This window comes from Zingiber officinale, chromosome 7A, assembly GCF_018446385.1.
Source record: "Zingiber officinale cultivar Zhangliang chromosome 7A, Zo_v1.1, whole genome shotgun sequence".
In the NCBI taxonomy this organism is placed as follows: domain Eukaryota; kingdom Viridiplantae; phylum Streptophyta; class Magnoliopsida; order Zingiberales; family Zingiberaceae; genus Zingiber; species Zingiber officinale.
In genome coordinates this window covers 139,822,174-139,840,111 of record NC_055998.1, presented here as the reverse complement: position 1 = coordinate 139,840,111, position 17,938 = coordinate 139,822,174, and the positions used below count along the sequence as shown (strand labels likewise).

General features: G+C 35.5%; 4 protein-coding genes across 9 annotated transcripts; 3 read left to right on the top strand and 1 right to left on the bottom strand.

Moving 5' to 3' along the window:
- The first annotated feature begins 1,756 nt into the window (after positions 1 to 1,756).
- On the top strand, positions 1,757 to 3,345 carry LOC122002872 (RNA pseudouridine synthase 1-like). Of its 3 annotated transcripts, none has more exons than XM_042558234.1 (3): positions 1,757 to 1,894; positions 1,965 to 2,266; positions 2,533 to 3,345. In XM_042558234.1, the coding sequence occupies exons 2-3, from the start codon at positions 2,039 to 2,041 to the stop codon at positions 3,229 to 3,231; spliced, it is 927 nt and encodes a 308-aa protein (XP_042414168.1). In that variant the 5' UTR covers positions 1,757 to 1,894; positions 1,965 to 2,038; the 3' UTR covers positions 3,232 to 3,345. The 3 variants fall into 3 exon arrangements, with proteins under 3 accessions (XP_042414168.1, XP_042414167.1, XP_042414169.1); XM_042558233.1 differs by having other exon boundaries at positions 1,763 to 1,894; positions 2,540 to 3,345; XM_042558235.1 differs by having other exon boundaries at positions 1,785 to 2,266.
- Positions 3,148 to 6,198, bottom strand: LOC122002873 (thioredoxin-like fold domain-containing protein MRL7 homolog, chloroplastic). Of its 4 annotated transcripts, none has more exons than XM_042558239.1 (5): positions 5,442 to 6,198; positions 4,392 to 4,476; positions 4,017 to 4,128; positions 3,820 to 3,934; positions 3,148 to 3,272 (listed from the first exon to the last, which is right to left on the bottom strand). In XM_042558239.1, the coding sequence occupies exons 1-4, from the start codon at positions 6,131 to 6,133 to the stop codon at positions 3,831 to 3,833; spliced, it is 993 nt and encodes a 330-aa protein (XP_042414173.1). In that variant the 5' UTR covers positions 6,134 to 6,198; the 3' UTR covers positions 3,148 to 3,272; positions 3,820 to 3,830. The 4 variants fall into 4 exon arrangements, with proteins under 4 accessions (XP_042414173.1, XP_042414172.1, XP_042414171.1 ...); XM_042558238.1 differs by having other exon boundaries at positions 3,228 to 3,361; XM_042558237.1 differs by lacking the exon at positions 3,148 to 3,272 and adding an exon at positions 3,437 to 3,670.
- A 3,596-nt stretch (positions 6,199 to 9,794) lies between these two features.
- LOC121999784 (zinc finger MYM-type protein 1-like) lies at positions 9,795 to 10,993 on the top strand. Its single transcript, XM_042554421.1, has 2 exons — positions 9,795 to 10,280; positions 10,373 to 10,993. Exons 1-2 carry the CDS (start codon positions 9,795 to 9,797, stop codon positions 10,991 to 10,993), a joined length of 1,107 nt encoding a protein of 368 aa, XP_042410355.1.
- A 174-nt stretch (positions 10,994 to 11,167) lies between these two features.
- LOC121999783 lies at positions 11,168 to 12,074 on the top strand. The gene is made up of 2 exons (XM_042554420.1): positions 11,168 to 11,833; positions 11,934 to 12,074. Exons 1-2 carry the CDS (start codon positions 11,168 to 11,170, stop codon positions 12,072 to 12,074), a joined length of 807 nt encoding a protein of 268 aa, XP_042410354.1.
- Positions 12,075 to 17,938: the final 5,864 nt, after the last annotated feature.

Genomic DNA, 17,938 nt, shown 5'->3' with positions numbered 1-17,938 from the left:
GAGGATAGAGATGGAGATTTAATTCCCAAGATATAGATTCCTTGATTAAACAAAATTAGGGATGGGGACAGGGACAGGACTATAATTAGGGAGCGGGGATAGGGCTAACAAATCCGTCCCTATCTTTCTCTTTTATCATCTTAAACCAAGCTTTCATAATTAAGAATCGATTTTATGATTTTGGGACATAGTTGTGATTATGGGTGAACATTCGGTTAAAATTGAATTTTTTCTAAGTAACCGAACTGATAAAATATTGATTTAATCGAATTAACTTATTTTTCCTAATTTGAATCTAAAAATTTAGTAAACTCGAATTTAGTGTAAAAAAAAAATAGGATCTAAAAATTTGGTTTGATTTGGTAGAAAATTTTAATTTATTTAGTTTAATTGGATAAGAAATTTTAAAATGGAATTAAATAGAATTAATCTATTTTTTCTAAGAAAAAATAGTTTTTTTTTTTTGAAAAAGTTGAATCAAAATTTTAAATTCTATTGGTCGGTTTATTCGATTTGTGAATACCATTTTGTAGACGTTTTTTTTTTATTTATTTTTTATTTTTTTAAATAGAAAATATTTTTAGAAATTAAGTGCATCCTAGTTGAGGGCCATTTTAGATAGTTTTTAAAGTTGAGTGCCCCATTTGTTAAATTATATCTACAAACTATTAAATGCGCTTAAAAATAAAAAAAATATTGATTTATGTACAATTTACAAATAATAATATTTTTGTATGCTGAATGATATCAATTTATATATTGAAGGTAATATCCATCTGTTTTATATAAGATATAAAACTTATTAGAGTTTATAAATGCAACCATTCAATTGTAGATTTTGGCTGTGCTAGATAAGAGAAGAATTAATATTAAAAAAAATATTGATTAGTTTACGCTTTATTTTATATTATTATTGTTTTTTATAATCGAGATATTTTAACTACGTCACGGATTCATCCACGACCGAATAAATCCGAAAACATAAGTATCCACGTCCAATATCTAACTTTTTGAATTTTTCATTCACTTAAAACAATTTACAGTGTGGTATAATTAAATTTGAATCTTAAATGTTTAAAAGTCTGCTAAACACTTTGCTGCTACACGAACAAATGGAAGCTTTATTTACAGTGCCGATTTGTGTTACACTTACTGTTAATTAATAAACTAAGCTACACTAATTAATTTTAAATATACAAATCCCTATATAAGTAAGTAAATCAAGAAATGTATAGAGGACAACCATAGCATATTTTATCTAAAAATACACCGTGTTATTGTAGTAATTATAACTAATTTCTGTAACATATAGAACCTATTAACTAACTGTTAAAATTATAACACTTAATATAATATAACTATAATATAATAATAATTACTTAATAGCTTTATATGCTATACCAGATACTAGAAATATGTTATAATTGTTTTTAAATGATTTTAATAAATTGTTAATAATTTTGATTAAATTGATGAAAATAATTATTATATAATAGTATTTAGAGTTTAAGATTTTTACGAAATAATTAATTTTTATATTGTATCTGCTATATGTCGTAGAAATAAGTAACTTTTACATGGTGTAGAAACAAGAAGATTCGACAGTGGCTAAATATTAAATCTTAAGATCTTGAGATTCCTGTTTCATTTTTGCACAAACTTACCTATGACTCAGGTCCGTGCCCGTGTTGGGTCGGGATCGGCTGACCCAAGCCGTTCAGACCGGGCCGGATCGGCCTGCGAAATAAAATGGGCGACGAGGGCTTCGCCCCTCCTTCGACGAGTGCCAAAGGCGACGACGAGAAGGGACGGCGACTGCGACCGCCGTACGTATGCTATTGTTCCCTTTGCGCTCTGGGAAGGACACCTTAATCTCTTCCTTTCTATCGGCAAGGTTAGATCCGAATCGTCCTACCTCCTTCTCTTACTCGCTTCCTGATCTTATCGGGTGGATCGCTGTTAAGGGTTCGCTATCCGGCGATGGAGGCGGGATCGGCGGCGGTGGATAAATCGAGCGCAACCTTGCAGAGCTCCGCCGATGCGGTTCCCGGAAGCTGCTACCCGATCCCTCTTTCTCCGCCGTACCCGCCGCTGTCGAAGAGCGTGGAGCTCCGCCGTGCTATGTCGGCGACCGCGAGGTCTGGAGGCTACGCCCTCTCTTTCGCCGATATCGTATTCGAGGACCAGTACTTGGCGGTCGCCAACAAGCCCGCCGGAGTGTACTGCGAGGCAATCCTGTCCTCGATCGCATCTTCTACCTCTTCCGGTGAGTTCCGGATCTCCCAAACCTTTCGTGTTGCGGTGAAACTGCGTGGATTGGTATCAATTTCTGTGGCATTTTAAATTGGGAAGTGTGGGATCAACTTTACTGAAACTGCATTGATTGATATCAATCCAGCTGTTATTATCATCAGAAAAATTGTGATCAATGTCGAATTTATGGTTCAAATGAGTTGACGTCTCACTCTTGTACAATTTAGAAGACATGATCACCTCTCAAAAGAATTTATGCTGGTTTATGATATCCCTTAGCTGGCAGGTGATGGTGCTACTGAACCTGAACTGCATATGGCTAACCGGTTAGATCGTGACACTAGCGGTCTAATGGTGATCACCAAATCCCACAAAGCTGCTGGTAGATTGGTGAAAGCATTTACTGAGCACAAGGTCCAGAAGACCTACTTGGCTCTGTGTGTTGGATGTGCACCAAACTGGGACAAGATCAGCATAAGCTCGGGGCATGGCCGATCAAAATTTGGGGCCTGGCGTGTGTACTCTGCAAACGATGTTGGACGGCCGCTTCCAGGAGGATCCACTGTGAAGCATATGCTCACATCCTTTGAAGTACTGTTTGTGAACTGGCAAGGTAAGTTCGGAGATATTGCTCAGCCACTGGACGGAGGGGAGTCAGTGATAGTGCAAAAGGAAGGTGAAAGGGTAATCAATACTGCTGATGAAAAGAACCATGAGGTTTTGGTCAGAGCATACCCTCAGAGCGGGAGGACGCATCAGATTCGCCTTCATTGCCAGTATCTCGGGCTACCAATAATGGGCGATGTCAAGTATGGCGGAGTTCTTGAATGGGAGGGTGTAACTTGTGATGCTCATGCATTGCACGCAGAAAGCCTGTCATTTGATCACCCTATTACTGGGGTGCCTCTCAGGATCAAGGCACCATTGCCTTCATGGGCGAGAAAAGTTTGCAAACAAATGCAGCAGAATTGTCCATAATCGCAAATTTTAACCAACTTTATTCTGCATCTCCTAACAATCTGATGAAATATCATTGTTGTTTCCGTTAAGTTGTTCCTTGCAAAATAGTTCAAGCAACAAATTACAATATCATTGAAGCTGCAGTTACCTGCAGCAGCAAAATGAGTCCAAGGTTACTCAGCGTGGTTGGATTTTTTTTATTTATTTGTTTATTGCTGGATCGTAATATTTAATGATTTTATTCCCCGATGAAAAGGTGAACAAGCTTCGATATGCATTAACTATGGAATTGTCAAGAAAATCTCATGATGCAGTCGACTTCAAGACACAATCTCGCCTAGATATGACCACGGGAGCCATTTTCTGAATAAGACTCCAACCTAGTGATTATGCCCAACTCATACTCAATAGAATTTCGAAGAACTTCTTTACAGTCACCAATGAGAGACTGCAATACCTGAATATCTTACCAAAATTATCTTTTTTCGGAAGACTAGATGAGATCAGATAAATCAACTCATAATTCTTTGTTCAGATAAATCTTCAGAATTCCAAAGGCAAATAGATGTGTAAAACTTTGTCAAATTTGATGAAGAAGTTGACTACCTGAACAAGATTCAACAGCGCAAAGAAACTCTTGCAGTATCAACCCATGATGGTCTCCTAGCATTATAGTAGAAGTGTGCAATCATCTGTACCAGCTCATCTGCAGTCCTAAACTCTGAAATATAATTTGGAGGCAATTATGAAATGCAAAAGGGTTGCAAACTCAAGTTGGGATATCCATCTTGAACAGCTTATACCTTTCTCTCTGTACAGAATCGTGTTTCCTTTCAGAAATAATAGCTCAGGACATTCTTTGACTTTGAGAGCATATGCCAAATCTCTCTCAATATTAATGTCAATCTTGATAGTCTGCACAGCATCATTATTTTCAAATCAATGGAGAATTTAATTACTATGTGATGCTATTTTGGGCTGCAAAGGATTTCTCATGGTAGGAAATGCCATAAGATTATCAAAATTTTGGGAAAAAAAGGGTTCAACTTCTATACTAAATAATTGCCATTCGACATGGGGGCTTCTTGCCTTCACAAACAAGGAACTTGCTTCCATATATATTATTCAAAAAGACAGCAATAATAGGAATAACAACAACAACAACAACAATCACATACCCTGGGAGGTAACCGATCTTTAGCACTCCAATATACCTTGGCTGCATTTTCCAGCTCCTTCAACATCCTCCAATTATGAGCTGCCCTGTGAAGCAGAAAATTGTATGTTCACAAGGTAGTGAAAAGACAAACTATAGTGGTAAATCTGCAAGTGTTGGAAGTTCATAGTTGCATTTATTTAAATGTTAAGTTCATGATCTTCTGAAAAAGTTACCCATCCAATCTGGCAAATAGTTTTATTGATGTTAACCATGGACTATACTAGATCCTAAGTGAACTTTTACTGATCAGCAGAAATCATGGACTAACAACAAACGCATTCGCTTTTCTCATTAGTCATCTAATAATAACAGCTTCTTTTTTAAAAGAAAATATTAGTTGGCATTATAGCTTCAACTCCAAAGGAGTGATGAAACCAAAAAAGCAAGCTTAATCGCCATTATCACCCAAATTTGATGCATGCAAGATCCATTATGTTAAGATACTACTCATGTGGTGATAATATAAACATAATTATATCATGATGCCTATTCTATATGCATATCAAACGATCAAACAATTTTCGGTAGAAATAAGAAAGAAACATTATCTGATATCCCAACAATTAATAAAGAAAAAAAATGTGATTTCCTATGTACAGAGTATTGGCACCTAACAAAAGTCCATAAGAAAGAAAAGAATGGTAAAGGAACAAAAATCCCAACCCAAACTATTGAAACTTGCATTCTGCACACAAGGAGTACACTATACTGAATGGGATGGCATTATTTGTTTGTCTATACAGTTAACAACATATTGGCAGAATCTATACCTACCATAAAAGAAGTTTCCAATCATAATTCAAAATCTTAAGAAAAAACAATTCCAACTAAATAAATTTTTAAGTTGATATTTCACAATTCGTTACCAGCAAGAACAACCATCATGAGCATTCACCAAAAAGGCGTTAACAATTGATGTTTATCTATATTTGCAACCAAGAATGAACAATTTCAGTCACTGCAATTAAAAAAATGGACCGAAGAATGATAATGCAAGACTAGTTCTCACCTTCTATAGCGTTCGAACACCAAAACAACAAGAGGGCTGGGGTGGTACGCAAAGCTCTCCCACTCCAAGGAATTGATCTCCTTCACCCAACCCTCATCCATCTCCCCTTCCCAATCGATCTCCACCCCCTCTTCCACGACGTTCTTGATGGGATTCTTCTCGAAGTACTCGGAAGCCCTGATCCCCCATCCAACATCGGCGTCGAGCGGCCATTCTGGATCATCATCCTCCACCGACAGATCCTCACCCTCGCTGCGCTTCTCCTCCTCCTCCTCCTCTTCGTCGGTCCTCCTCGCTTTGAGAACCTCGTGCTTCCCCTCCAGAAGCCCCGCGTTCTGCTCTCTGATCGCAGCGAAAGTATCCTGGAGCCGTGACCTCACGAAGTCCTCCACGGCCGCCGATTCGCTCCGGCGCCCGCGCCTCGGCTTGCGGGGCACGAAACCCTCGGCCGGGGCGCCATCGACGGGGTCGGTTCCCTCTGTTTTACGGCGACGCCGACGAGGCTTGGGCTTAGTATCGGGGTCTGGATCCGACGGGGAGATGCAGGCAGAAGGTTTCGGAAGGCGGAGGGACGATCGGGGATGAGGATGAAGGGCAGGGTTGGGAGAGAGGAAGTAGAGAGAGAACGGCGATGGTTGCTTGGAGCGGAGGAAGGCCGGGGTTTGGAGAGCGAGGGTTTGAAGTAGCGACATGCGGTAGTAACGCGTCGTGTATCCCCGCTTCAAACCACAAGACGGCGAGGCGAACAAGATAGAAATTTATTTATTAACGCAATGGATGCTAAAGAAACCTTCTAGCTGAACTGTGTTTGGCCTTCGATCGTTTTTCTTATTTAGTTATTTAGTTTACTTAAATTTATTTATTAAAAATTTTATTAGTGCATCCAAAATAGAGAATATTTCTATCAAATAGTGATTATTAAATATTCCACACTCGAATGTCTTAAATTTTATCTTCAAATATCTCATCAATTAAACATTTATAGATTTCATTATTATTTTATTAATTAAATAGTACATTTAAACAGGGTCCACCCCACTATCACACGGAGTATTGTTTTCTTTTTTTTAAAAAATAGAAATTATAAGTGATTTCTAATCCTCTCACTTTTATTCTCTCTGATCAAGATATTTGAAATGAAGAGATATTTAAAAAAATATATCTTCTCTAAATATCTTCATTATAATTGGCTAAAAGCCAAGTGTAACTACTATCTATATGTTTTTTTTGTAAAATATGCTTAGTCTACTCAATTTCTTGATTTACTTCTATACAAATGACTCTGGAGACCATTCCAGAAAATACCCTTAGTCTACTTAATTTTTTAATTTATCTTTATATAAATAAAGGACTATGGAATAGACGTGTGAGGTGTCCAGGACCATATATGTTTTTTTTTTTTAACTAAATCTCGCCACATTACCAACTCTATACGGAGGCTATTAAAACCTACCACTTGTGCAGTAAACATCAAAATACCCTCGCTAACTAGGGTTTACTACACAAATCTTTTATCCTATTGTTGATTTATCATTAAACCGAGTGAACAACATTTCGTAGAACTTTCATATGAAGTAATTAAGTCCCCAGTGTATAGCATAGATGGTAAGCACATGATATTTTTGACGTAATGATTAGACGCATGATGATCTGAAGTTTATTCTATCATATGTCTGACGTTTGTATATCTATATATACCTTCCTTTATATCTGTGGGACCGATATTAAGGAACCGCACCTTAATGTAACGGATGTACATTTTTCATTTGAAGTAATTAAAAACAGAATCACGCCATTATCTTAAACTAAGTTTCTCTCTGAATCTTGGGCAGGCATTAAACTATAGTTGAACTTCTTATCAAATCAAATTTTAACTTATCTGCTACTGAAAAAAAAAAAAACTTTGTTTCTGCAAATAATACTTTGAATGCTTTAACTGAAGAAATAATTTGACATACATGTCATATTTCTGGCGTCCTTAGAGCAGATTGCAGCACTTCTTCTAAATATCTCTCCGCAGCAGCATATTGCCGTTTCTTATCCTCAATGGCTAATGTAGCAAGAGCTTTATCCTGAATAATTAGATTCATTAGCTTTAAACAAACAAGTAACAGTTTTGTTTCAAACAAGATACATACAGGTGGTAAGTCTTGGTAACTTCTCAAGGTATCCAAGATGGGTTTTGTTTTTTCATCAAAAACCATGGTTAATATCTGAAGTATATCCGACGCGGTTTAGTATCGCCTGCTCACAACACAAGCTGGATCGTATGAATTCCTGGGTAATTTTAGCTAGACGCAAGGGTTAAAGATCAGCATTTTCTTTGTACATATTGACAAGTAAAACATGATTCCTGTCAGCACATTTCTGTGTCATAATTGTTGGGTGTGAATCTGTTACAATCTGTGTGATCGTCTCAGAAGCTTTGTTTCACGCTTCTGAGTGCGTACCAGAGGCATAAGGACTTACAATCAAGTAGGCTTGAGCAGATAATCTCAAACTGTCGACTCTAACGAGCCGATCCAGGCGTCGAGTAGGTGAGTCGCAGACACCGTGAGTTGTCAAACGGCGCCAAGTTGCTGCTGAGAGTTGCTGACAGGATGTCGAGAGCTGCAACACGAACTCAGAGTGGATGCCGAGTCTAGCAGAGCGCTGTCTCCTTAAAACATATTCGACCCCTCTGTGGTGCTCAGAGGAGTAGTTGGACGTCTGTTTCCCAGGAGAAAAACAGCAAGATCACGAGTACAACCGAGCACTAGTTGTCGTGACGATCTAAACTATATCTGAAAGCTATCACTATTTCTGTTGAGCAAAAGAAGTGCACAACAGAAGGAAGGAAACATGGGGATTCAAGGAGGAATGGAAGCGTGCTCTTCTCACACAACACAAAGCTCACTTGAGCTCTTTCTGTGTCCTCTTCATTCCTCTCAACTGTCTTATATAGACCTTGTCTGTTCAACGTGGCTGGTGGCTTGCGTGCTTGCCAACAAGCAAGCCACAACGTGGCGTGCAGGCAAGCTGGCAACCTTGGCCTTGGCTTGCATGCTGGCCAACAAGTTGCCTTTTGCGGACATATCGTGTCCTGACCGATTTTTACGAGTAATGAGGTTCACAAAAAGACCCCTCGAGTTGATGTCATCCGGGCCATGAATTCTCACCTTCTTTGTTCCGAATCAGTCGGTCTTTGTGGGACTCAGAGGCGGATTTACATATGGACTAGGGGGGGGCCACGACCCCCCGGTCCACGTGTAAAATTAATAAATAATATACTAATATATTATTATTATTTATAAGCTAATTAATGAGAAAGGCAAATAGGTATTTTGATTTGGGAGTTCGACATTTTGAATCAGTCGGCGGCGCAGGCGGCAGCAGCGACTACTCGCTCCACAGTTGGCGAACTCCGGTGTGGAGGTCTCAGATCTCAGCGAAACTACGACGAGAACGTTCTCGATCCCGATTCGAGAGAAAGGTGCAATTCCTCTTCTCCTTAGTCCTTACTCCTTAGGGTTTTGAAACTCTTAGAACTGAGAAGGGGAAAAAAATCTTTATTTTGGTTGGTGTTTCCATATTCATTTCTTTATCCTACCTTCCCTTTCTAGTTCCTCGATCGATCATCCTTCTAAATTTTATCTGTAATATATAGATTGTAGAACTTTGCCTCTTTTTTTTGTTTAAGGCTGTTGGCTATTTTGCCTGATCCTAATAATTTTATTACTGTTTTAAAATGCAACCTAATAATCTTATTATCTAATAATTTATTAGATCCTACCTTGCCTGTTGGTGTAATAATCTTATTATTGTTTTAATCCGCCGTTGCATATGCCACTGCATTTTAAAGGGAAGGTAGGATCTATCACACTATGATTATGATTTATGAAGCTTACTAGCTTAACACAAATTTATACCTTTATTTTATCATTTTTATCTTCATTTTCAAGTTCACAATTTCGTTGGACTTCTTGATTTTGTTTGCTTTTCTACTTTTTACTTGATTCCTTGATTTTGTTTGCTTTCTCCTAATGATTAATTTAGACATTTTAATTAAATCTTGTTATTTTAGAAATTAAAGTGCCTAAATAGTTGAAGTTGGAATTGCTTATTTAATGGTTAATGATCATGAATGATAAAAATTTTGATATTTTTGTTTGTTTATGGTGTTATTATTATTTACTTTTTTATCATTGACTTAATGTTTGGTTTAATATTGTTGTTATTAATTATTATTCACTTATTTGAAATAATTCGAGTTTTCATTGTTAAAGGTTACATATACTTCAAATGAGAAATACTATTACGATTGATAAATTTTTTCAAAGGAAGAGAGCAAATGAACTGGATCCGGCTACTCCGATGACTCTATCGACAAGATCAAATAATGATGATTTTCCATCTGAAATTCCTCCTAAAAGATTCAAAAATACAGAAACTGAAGAGGTTGATCTTGATTCTTTAGAGTGTGATCCAGGATTGCGTCGACAAATTTGGGAATATCATCCTAATCAACGAGACGAGATTCGTCGAGTTTATTTGAATCTGAAAGTATATCAACCTATTCTTCAAGAATATCCATTAAATAAAAATATTAAGCACCCTCGAAGATTTCAGTCAACTTGGTATGAACAATTTCCTTGGTTGGAGTATTCACCCACTAAAGATAAAGCATATTGCTTTCCATGTTTTATCTTCAACAAACCTTCAGGATGCTTAAATCAAACTACATTTACTGCTGATGGATTTGATAAGTGGAAGAAAGTTCGAAATGCAAAAGCTTGTGCTTTCCTAGGCCATATGGGAAAGGATAATGTATCTTCACCCATCGTAATGCTGAAAAGGCATGTGAGGATTTGATGAACCAAACACAACATATATCAAGGAGATTTGATAATTTTAATGATGAACAAGTTGCAACTAATCGTCTTCGATTGAAGGCTGACATACACGTGGTGTTATTACTTGCACTTCAAGGAATTCCGTTTAGAGGTCATGATGAGAAATCTAGTTCATCTAATCGTGGCAATTTTCTTGAATTTTTGGATGTGCTGACCATGTACAATGATGAACTTTCAAAAGCAATTGCGAAAGCTCCAAAAAATGCCAAATATACAAGTCACGGTATTCAGAAACAAATACTTCATGTGCTTTCGGTGAGAGTGAAAAATATAATTCGTGAAGAAATTGGAGTTGCCAAGTATTGCATAATTGTTGATGAAGCCCGAGATGCATCAAAAAGAGAGCAAATGTCTATAGTATTGAGGTTTGTGGATAGTAATGGATTCATTCAAGAACATTTTTTTGGCCTTGTTTATGTATCTGATACTGCGGCTTTAACTTTAAAGGATGCTATATATTCTGCTTTGGCTCACTACAATTTGGATGTTCAAAATATTAGAGGTCAAGGCTATGATGGTGCTAGTAATATGAGGGGCGAGTTTAATGGATTGCAAGCTTTGATTATAAAAGATTGTAAAAGTGCTTATTATGTCCATTGCTTTGCTCATCGGTTACAATTGACTTTGGTTGCAGCAGCAAAAAAATGTGACACCTATTGATCAATTTTTTGATAGATTAACTTTTATAGTTAATATTGTTGGTTCTTCATATAAGCGTAATGATGAATTGAAGAATGCTCATGCAGATGACATTGCATATTTGATTGCTATTAATGAACTCGAGAGAGGGCGTGGACTTAATCAGATAGGTACTTTACAACGAGCTGTTGATACATGCTGGAGTTCTCAATTGAGATCATTGAAAGGCTTAAGATGTTTAGTGCATCGTGTACGGTATTGCTCAAGATTATGGATGATGGGCTTCCTTCTCAACGAGTAGATGCAACAACCGTTTATGGTGAAATGACTTCCTTTGATTTTGTATTCATCTTGCATCTTATGAAAGAGATTATGGGGATCACAGATATTCTTTGTCAGACTTTACAAAGTAAGTCTCAGGATATTATAAATGCAATGAAGCTTGTATTATCTATTAAGAATTTACTTCAACAGATGAGGGATAACAAGTGGGATGATTTGCTTGTAAAAGTGAAATCCTTTTGTGAACTTCGAAATATTGGCATTCCTGATTTCAATGCTCCATATATTAATAAACGAGGTCGAGGACGTGCTCATCAAGACAATTTCACCATTGAACATCATTATCGAATAGACCTCTTTTATGCTTCGATAGATTCACAGTTGCAAGAAATTAATGGTCGCTTTAGTGATGATACTATGGAATTGCTCACTCTTAGTAATGCCCTAAATCCTCAAAATGCAGCGGAGTCTTTCAGAGTTGTGGATATATGTAAATTAGTTGAAAAGTTTTATGCTCAGGATTTTACCAGAGATGAAAAAGAACAATTGGAGATGCAATTGAAGCATTACGAGTATAACGTAGTCAAAGGGTCCGACTACAAAAATCTTTCAATCATTTCAGAATTATGTCAATGTTGGTAAAGACTAACAAGTCTGTTACATACAACCTCATTTTTAGAGTGATCGTACTTGTGCTTACTCTTCCGGTTTCTACGGCTACTTCAGAATGATCATTTTCTACGATGAATATTGTGAAAACAAGGCTTCGAAGCAAAATGAAAGATGCTTTTCTCTCAGATGCGTTAATGGTATATATTGAGAGAGAAATTGCTAGAAGTGTGAGCATAGAAGCTATCATTGAAGATTTCGAAAATTTAAAAGAACGTTGAATTCCTTTTAGTTAGCGAATTGTAATTGATACTTAATTAAATATACATTTACTTCATGTTTTTGAATCATGGTTTGTTTACAACACTGCCAACATATAGTTTGTTATCAAAGGAAGTTCCTGATTGCTTTGAATTATCTCCTATGTTAATTGAAATAAATTGGGTTGATTATGTTTACTATGATGCTTTCGATTACATCATATTTGTTGTTGCCATGATGAAATGAAATTTGATTTTATTATTTTCATTTTGATATGGTTTACTCATAGAGTTTTCTTCTTGAGGTTATTGTTGGATGTTTAGGATTTTATTATCAAGGTTTAAACAAGCTATTGAATATTTTTGTCGCTAAATTTAACGACTGAAAATTAATTTCTGTCGTTAAATTTAGCAATGGAAATTTAATTTCGTCACTAAAATGCCTTGGCGATCTCAAAATTTGTGATCGATAATTTTAATCGCTAACGCATTTTTTTTTTATAATGCGCGGCTCCTTCAAACTTAAAATTCTGGATCCGTCCCTGGTGCGACTGAAACCCACACGTCGTGTTTCCATTCAACTTTTAGCCAACAATAACGATGTTCCAAATCATTCACTATGAAAGGATTTGATTATCTTTCATCTCAAATTTCGTATGTCTACTTCAACATTGCGATCCAATAATCAAATTTTCCATTCAAAAATCTTGACCGAAATCATAATGAAAGGATTGTGGTTTATTATATTATATTGACGCTTCCCACATCCTTATTTTAATCAACAGAAACCTCAATTATAATTGCAAAAATAAGAGAGGTCACAGTATCATCCACAACATAGCTGAAAGTATGATCTTGTTCTATGAAGACAAACTGTTTCAAGGTACAATCAATTCAAATAAGTGACGTAGGAGGAAAACTCTAACACTAATAAGTAGCAAAACAAAGAAGAAAGATGGAGAATGAAAAAATTTACCCCAACACCAAAGTTATGTTGGATCAGTGCCTGAACTCAGGCATATTGTGAATTATTTTGCAATGACTGGTAGTACACAATGTGTCGATAATCCAAAGGTGAATACATACATTCCAAAACACCATTGTGTATAATCATGCATCAATAGCACAGTAAAAATATTGCAACTCGGTGCCACGGCTCCTCTTTTATTGCCACACCTAGCATCATGATTAATGCTATCCATGTAGTCATATACTTGAAGGAGAGGAAGCACAGTGAAAGAAAGTGATTTAAGTTGAGGAAATGAGGAAAAAGTTCATGTGCACACTTGAAGGTGGTTTTGGAGCAAAGCATGATGAAGTTAAGAGAAAAAAAAGAAAGAAAGAAATTCTGCTTAGTTGCTGAGCAAATCATGGTGAGCATGTCTCTTTCCTTTCACTCCTATCTTCTTTTCCCTTGTCCCCAAAAAGCACACAATGTCCCAACATGATTGGGCGGATAGGAAACAGACTAGACAAATGCCTTAAGCGCGCAAAAGAAATGGCAGTAGAACTGTAAAAGCACTATAAAGCAGATAAGAGCTTAAGGATTTTCCACTCTAGCTAATTCATTTTATTTATGGCAGAATCTGAAAGGCTTGAAAAATAAACTCATTTATGTAAGATGTTTCAGAATTTTCAATTCAACCTGCTAGAAAAAAAAAAAATTGAGCCAAAGCAACAAAATATCCCAGTGACCTTACACTTGGCATGCTGATACGTAAAATCTACAGAAATCTGACAACATAAAGTTGATGAATACCTTGTAGTTATTCAGTTGAAGCATATATATTGCCGCACCTTTGAATCCAAAATGGCCAAATTTGTCTGCCATTGTAGCATCTGAGCTTCATGCATTCCTACTTCATTTTCAAACTTAGTGACTGTTCTGTAAATTAATAGGATATAGAGATTATATTTTCTGAGCAAGTGTCTGCAAATTAATAGGATATAGAGATTATACATGCATTCATAATGTAGTTGGCAAATTGAACAGGCACCATTATGAAAGAAAAAGGAATTATGTACAGGAATTACACACTGTACATTTAATTTTTTTTTTTAAATTTCCAGTTCTGAAATTCCATAATTGGACAAACAAATAGTACATGATGAGAGTATAGAAGTTTAATGAACCTACTGAAAAAAAAATCATCTATGCTATGTTTGTCATCACACTTATTCTTGGTCAGCCTTGGTTGTGTATGTTATAATTTATTATGGGAAAACTCAATACTAAGTGTGAATCAAGTTGCTTTGCAATGGAATCAAAAGATTAACTGAAACTATGAATAGGCACCAAAGTTATCAAAAATAATCTAATTCCATGATTTTAGTGAACTCTCGTATATGAAATGAGAAATACTTCCGAATTAGAGTTTCAACAGTTAAAAACAAATCTGGAATTTGCATATCTCATCCACTTCTGCGTTGCTATCTAACTTTCACGATCTAACTTATAGTTATAATTACTCAAGGAAATACGCAAGGGATTTTTATTTTTTTTGTGAGAATTGGTTCCAAATAAGCTATAAACGGACCCAGTTAATTCGAGTGAAAAAGATATTGATACGGTGGGTTGCGAAGGACCCTGAAAATGAGGTGGGGTTGATGGTCAAGGTGAGGTGACAGTCAAAGTCAATGTGAGATGACAGTCAAAGTCAAGAAAACAGTCAGGGTGTGTAGTGTTAGAACCTCGGGATAGTTTTAATGTGGTCAATCAAGTTCAGTTAATTAGGTCCTGTTGTATTTGATCCTTATGTCTAAATGTACAGGAGCTTAGGAACACAAGAAGTTGAGTGGAAGACGCAGCTAACGAGAAGGACGACACGGGAGAGAGTCGACGGGCTTGGTACGTCGGAGGGACGAGGTGTTGCGGACGATTACATTAGTAGACGAGAAGGACGTGCACAACATTTGAGGGATGAGAAGCTGAGGAGGAAGCCTGCTCAAGAAGAGGGTTGGAAAATGAGTTCGGGTGAGTTCTAGTCTGGATGGTCGAAATCATCCAAGCAAATAGAGCAGCGGAAGAGGCAAAGGAAAAATTTGGAGCTCGGTAGCAACTACTGAAGGCATTTTCAATGGTATTGAAGGTGCCCTCACGCATTTCGGGAGGAAGGCGCCTTCAAAGGGTTGAAGGCACCTTAGACTAAGCAAAAGCGACCGTTGGTGAAGATAAAATATTATCTTCCCTTACCTCGTTGAAGGCGCCTTCCAGCTTTGGATAAGATTTTTTAGGGGATATAAAAAGACCCCTGAAGCTAGGAATTAGATAACAACTTCTGTATTAACTTCCTAGCAACTTTCTGAGCTTTTCAAGAGTGTAAGAGGTTTCTCCGCCTTCATCAAAAGGAGACATTTTTAGTAGAGTTTTACAACCTTTTTAGATTAACAACTACCTAGGTTGTAACCAAGTAAAAATCATAGTCTCTTACTTATTTTTCTTTTAAGTTGTTATTTCGTCTATTGTTGTTGCTAGGCGACCATCAAGGAGAAGATGAAAGCAGCTCAGAAATGAGTATCGATGAAGGGAGAGGATCATTAGAAGAAAGCTGCGATGAAGAGAAAATATCAGAACACGAGGTAAGTAAGGTACGCACCTTAACTCCTAAAAAGTCATTTCAATTTATTAAAATACTTTCCAAGGATCTAGTAAAACTAAAAAGAGAAAATATTAAATTAAAAATAATTTTTGCTAAACCTGCCCTTTAGAAATGTATGATGAGTTAAAGGAAGAAAATAAAAAATTGAAGGACTAAATTAAAAAATCTAAAAATTCTGTATGTCTTAATCAAAATGTCTGAAAAAATTATAGAAGTTTAAATGGGTATTTTAGATATCATAAGGGTTAAATTAGAAAGTTATTATCAAAATATGTTCCTAAAAGATACTTAATCAATCAAGTAGAGAGAAACCTATATTGGGCTAAAGGAGGCATTGTGAGAGTACATCAAAAGATTCAATCAAGTGGTCATGGACTTTCCTTCGGCCACCTTGGAGATCCTAGTAAGTGCCTTCTCTCAAGGGCACACAAAGGGAGACTTCTTCCGAACCTAATCAAGAAGTCGCCAAAGGACTTCGACCACTTACTTGGAAGGGCGATCCAGTATATTAATGTGGAAGAGACACAATCTGCTCGGATTAAAATTGCTTTAATTTATAAGAGCAATAATAACACTAGGTTGCCCCATGACTATAGTAAATCTAAACCCCGCGCATATGGTTCATGCAAGGGCATTATCATAGATAAGTATTTTCATTCAGTGTGGAATGTTTTGCTAGCTACCTCATCTCTTGCATGCACTATTATTGTTGGATGAAGGCCCCTTGATTTATCTTCTACCAAGAAGTGTGAGGCCACCTTAGAAGGGGTCGTCAAGATGACAATTTCACTTTTTCCCCCATATGATAAACGGTAGGATGAATTTTTTATTCAATAAGGGTTTGAATCTCATTAAGGGCACATTACACGTGAAGAATTTAATTTATTTGTAAAGTTTGGTTGTCCATTTTTTTTATTTATTTTAATAGCCAATGAAAATTTTTTATAGTATCAAGAATTTCTATGGAGCTGATATTAATCAGATGATAAAAATTGAAGCCTTTGGTGGTAATTAATAATAATAATAATAATAATAATAATAATAAAGGGACCAATGAAAATAAATTATTTTAATTTATCAAAATATAAATTACTATTATATTAAAATAATTTTTATTAATTTAAATTAAATTGATTAACTTAATGAAAATTCCTTCAAAATTGTTATAATTATGACATAGCTTCTGTGAGTATCAATTATAACATAATTATTATAATAATCTTAATACTTATTTCATAACTACTATAATAATTTTAAAGTGTTTTTTAATTAAATAATTTAAATTAAATTTAAATAATTTTGATTAAATTAGTAGAATATATTTTGATATAATAATACTCTATGTAGTATATTTGATTGAGTTAAATCGGTTGTATGTTATAACGGTTATTTTATCGAGTTGTTATTTTATTTTATTTTTAAAAATGACAAAAACAAAGTGGATAATAAGGGATACCATTTTAAATTTTGTCTAGAATTTTTCTAAAAAACTAAAAGGAATTTCATTTTTTATTTTTTTTTGGAATTATCAAGGACACTCCTTTTTGGCTTCCAAATTCCAATAAAAAAAAAACGTTCTGATCATCCACCAGCTACCTTATAAAATGAAAAGGTTATCCTTAAATACATACAAGTTCTGTATTATTATCACCCACTACATGTATGAAATCCAGCGTTAGACGAAGTTCTTGTTTAACAATATTCATATTTGTAACATGTACAAAATCATAACAGTTAGAATATTATTGTCCCTACAAATTTATAACTATTATAATATTATAGTAGTTTGTAGCTGCTACAATCTTAATAATACGTATTTAATTTGTTGAATAATATTTATATTGTATCAATTACTAAATCGTGACTATTATAGTATTATGATAGTTATAATTTTATAATGAATATAATATAAATTTATCTTATTCAACTATATTTATATTATAACTGTTACGAACAATAATTGTTACCATGCGAATTTATATTATTCATGTAACTCAGTTGGGAGGACACAGGAGATATTAATATGGAAATAATAAATTGGAGGATAGTTAGATGATAATACATCAGTTACGGTAAAATGAGGTGCTAAAAATGATGAGAAAGAGATACTTTCATGATTAAAAAAATAAAAAAAGGTAAAAGGCTTTGATTTTTGTCCAATATTTTTTACACAAATAGATAAATGTTTAACATACTGAAAAAAAAAATCCTTCAAA